Source organism: Lygodium microphyllum, chromosome 20, assembly GCF_053477565.2.
Source record: "Lygodium microphyllum isolate KBCC chromosome 20, Lygodium_microphyllum_v1.1.10, whole genome shotgun sequence".
NCBI classification, from domain to species: Eukaryota; Viridiplantae; Streptophyta; class Polypodiopsida; order Schizaeales; family Lygodiaceae; genus Lygodium; species Lygodium microphyllum.
Window position 1 is genome coordinate 49,962,310 of NC_141154.1, and position 4,214 is coordinate 49,966,523.

The 4,214-nt window shown below is 45.2% G+C and overlaps 1 protein-coding gene across 1 annotated transcript; it reads right to left on the bottom strand.

Moving 5' to 3' along the window:
* Positions 1 to 973: 973 nt before the first annotated feature.
* Positions 974 to 1,974, bottom strand: LOC148018899 (uncharacterized). The gene has a single exon (XM_087701360.1). It carries the CDS (start codon positions 1,882 to 1,884, stop codon positions 1,108 to 1,110), a length of 777 nt encoding a protein of 258 aa, XP_087557486.1. The 5' UTR covers positions 1,885 to 1,974; the 3' UTR covers positions 974 to 1,107.
* Between the last annotated feature and the right edge of the window lie 2,240 nt (positions 1,975 to 4,214).

Sequence of the window (4,214 nt, forward strand, 5' to 3'; positions counted from 1 at the left end):
TGTGAAAGGGGTGGGGGAATATTACAAGCACAACATGAAACACATGTTTTAGAATTGAGGTGATACATTTTTCAAGAATATAGATTCTCTCTCTCTCTTTACAGGGGCGTGCATGTGTGTGCACTATACTTTGATATTGATCAAATCCCTCCTTGTTGTTGAAGGAGAGCTTGCCATAGGAGATGCATCATGTAGAAGAGGCTATAACTTATTACCAAGTCGATAAACAAATTCAAAGTCTCAAAAAGCTCTATAAACTTTATGTGGCCACATGATGAGCAAAGATGTAGCATGCCAACAAGTAGATTATCTTAGAAGTAGCAAAAGCTTTTACACATATATTATATGGTTTGCGTGTGGTGGGCGGAATTATAGCACATCAAAGTAGTAAGTAGTGGACTAGTAGCTAAAGAGCTTTGCTGCGCCTCGGATGAACGTCGGCAGCAGCAGCGTTATTTATCCAACTTTAATTATTTGTTGAGGCAAGTGTTTAACGGAAAGAGACACCAATACGAGGATTGAAGCCACCCAATCCATCTCCCGGATAGATAACGGGTCCTGAAGCCAGGGGTCGTCCTCCGGAATGAATAACGGGTCCAATGCCTCCCCATAGGCTTATACCATGCGTCGAAAGCGGCTGAGCTGATTGAGTGTGCTCCTGTGCGACCTTGGCGAAGTAGGCAGGCAGCCTGGCCAGCAATTCGGGCAGTCCCTCTGAGAGGATTAAGGCCTTAATGGCTGACATTCCAGCCGCTTCCGCCAGGGCCTCTGCCACGGCACTGGCGGCGCCCGCCGCTGCGCCTGCGAGGGCGACATCGATGATGAACTCCGTGGCGGAGATATCGCCGACATCCGCCCTGATCTTGGGGTCGCTGATGTACTGCGCAATGGCCTTCTGAATAAGGAGGCCAGCGGCTTTGCCCAGAGCACCACCGATCATTGCGCCGACGGGCCCCCCGACGGCAAGGCCTATGCTGGTGGCAATGAGGGTAACGATGGCATTGAGGTTTCTGGCCAAGGCGGCGGTGGCCTGGTCCGTCTTGCCTGCAATGTAGTAGATGCCTGCCACCACGAGGCCCACGCCAGGCACATCTTCTAGAAACTTGGTCAAGCCCGGGAATCTGTTGAACACTCCTTCCACCACGGCGCGTTGGCCACCTTGGCCGCCTCCTCGCCGAAGGTCTTGGCGGCGTCCGACAGCCATTGCACGGCCCCCTTTATCCAGTTCCACACGTCGTCCCACCACGTCGAGAACATCACTGCCGACGCGAACGTCGGAGAGCTACGGAGTGTCTGCACAAACTGATGCCCGCGCGGCCCCTTTGCAGCCTGGGCCGCCTCCGCCGCAGATGTCATCGCGCTCACCTCTGCCAAGAAGCGCAGGGCCGACACGTCGCTGCTGTTGGCCGCCAGCATGGCCGGAAGGTTCTGTACCTTCCCATCTGTTGCCAGCACGCGCTGCCGGAAGGCTTGCAAGCTCGCCGGCGCTGGGCGTGGCCCCGCTCTGCTGACAGCTCCAGTGTAACTACTGATGAACACGTCCGGTCCGATCACCAGCCCGTGCAAGGCCTTCACAATTGCGCGCGCGTTCATAGCGAACAGCGCTGCCTCATTCGCTGCATGATCATCCGAAGTACCTCCGCGGGCGCTGCTGATGCCAGTGTGCACCTGCACTGCTCCCGCCAGGAAGCAGCTCAGATGTGGCGCGGCCTCCACAAACTCCGTCACCTTCTTCTGATCATATTGCCCCGACCCGTCCCCCGATGGCGCAGTCGTTACTGCTGCCCTCAACAGATTCTCCAATTCGTCAACACTCCCTTCCCCAAACTCCTCGCGGGCAAAGGACAGTGAAGATGACGCAGCTAATAATTTCGAGGAAGCCATAGTGGCAGCCGCCCTAGCTCGCTACAATTATGCTCTATTTGCTGAAGGAAAAACCAGTCTGAGATTCTAGCCTTGGGAGTTTGCAGTATACTGACTACGCCCTGATACGACGTGCTAAACGATTGCCTCGTATTTATATGCATGCAAGCTTGTAGATTGTATCGATGCGAATCATCACTGTGTCGGCCACCTTATTAAAAGTTATCGGTCATTACCTCTCCTTTCGAAGAACGTCTCATCAGAAGTTCATAATGGAGCCACTGGCCCATACCCGCCTTCTTCCTATAAGACTTGCAAATTTGCAATGGTCCTGGTGTCCAGATGGGTCCAGTGAAAATCGCCACTCAAATGTCCAATTTATCTGGGAGCGGATCAATCATCACACCTGAAATGCTCGATCAATATGGGCCTAATGATAGCCAGGCAAATGCACGAGCGATGGTGGGGTGCAATGATCGTTTTAAGGCATTGCGATATCGACGACGTATATTCGCAAAGGAACTTCCTTACAGCATGCACACCATGATTTGCCTTGTTCGAAAATAATGCGGTAGTTGTAATAAGCAAAAGAAAAAAGAACATAACATATTTTCATCATCCCTTTGGAATATTTACATCAGCCCTATGGTTTTATGACATTGTCTTTTGCAATAGATTGTAATCGAGACACTCTCCTAGTATACTGCACTTCTAATTATAGAGCCTCAAATGCTCCAATGTCAAGATGGACCATCTCATGGCCAGCCAAATATACAATTTCGGGAGTGGATTAATCATCATGCGTTGGATACTCCAATCAAATGCATCAATTTAATGGATCACTACAACAATAATTTAGAATTCCCAATGAATTTCCTTAATGCATCCATACCATGCCTTGATGAGACACGAAAAGTGTTAACGTGCCCAAGTCCCAAAAGAGCATGCAAAGACCTTGCTATTACATTGGTAGTTGTCCCATATGTCTTATGTAGGTATGCTTATCTAGCATCATCAATGTCAAAACAATCTAAGAAACACAATGTTAATTACAATTTGGATCACTTAGAATGCTTGAAGATCGCTATAGTAATGCATGTTTTACCATCACTTTGTTAGATTGAAAAAAACGGATATTATTTTCTCAAGAAGAGTCAGTGAACATCTGCTTCCCTAAATCTTAATAGCTTATGAAGATAAAACTATGAGCCTTATTTTAATGCTTATTAAGCAAGGTAAACCATGAAAGATTATCTTTCATGTTAAACCCTAATCTAGAGGTCTAGAAAGACTATATTGCGACTTTAACTAGGCATTTTGACAATTATCTAGTACAAGATAAGTACACGGAGTCTTCTATTATTTCATGTGCACACCACTCACTTCCAAGTGCACACTATTTACCAAAGCTAAGATTTTATCTTATGGGTAGAGGGGTTGAGTAACACTCTCCCTCATCTCTCAGTCTCTTTGAATCGAGTGTGGTGTTTGTTCATTGTTATCTTTGTTTAATTACAAAGAGACCTTCCTAGATAAACATCAGACACCTATCTAGGATATCTTTATAGTTTTGGAATCCTCAGGTTGTTTCTTTGGGTTGAGGCCTTGATGTCTCATTCCAAGGTAGACTTGGAGACTACTTGATCAGCTAGGTCCATGCATCCAAATTGGGCATGGACAATACAATTCGTTGGAGAGGTGTTCGACTGACTACTAAATATCACCTCCTCTAGCCTAAATGTTGGCTACCTAGGAGCGAATACATAATGCTTGATATGAGAGCAAAAGTTTATTCAAGTGTAGGAGTTTATGAAAATAAATTTTTGAGAACATGAGAGATAGTTGCCTTATTCTTACCTCAATAAATAATTGTATATTCATTCAAATTGCTTAGAAAAACTTAGTCCAAGTCATTTCTAATAGGGTTTGACTAAGAATTGATATTGATATGCCTTCCTATGAGGAAGGGATTTTCTAAATCAAGGGAAGGATAAGGACACACTAATTTGAAATAAGTCGGTAGAGTGGATCAAGTTTAAAATTAGAGTGTTTGTGGATAACTAAAGTAGTTATTGAGCTTGATGCCATAATGTCTTGAGAATCTAAGACAAAACACGAGGATATAACCATAGCTACACCCCAAGAGAATAATTTTTTTCTTGAGCAGATAGAAGCACTAGAATTTAATGATAAGGACACCAAACTTTAGATATGGAAGTCTCGATTGATAGTATGAATGACTATATTGGAACTAATAAGATAGTTGCAAACCTTTTGGGTAATATATTACCTTATGAGAAACATTTGAAATCTTTTCAAAGATTTCCTTAAAAACTATCAATTTTCATTAG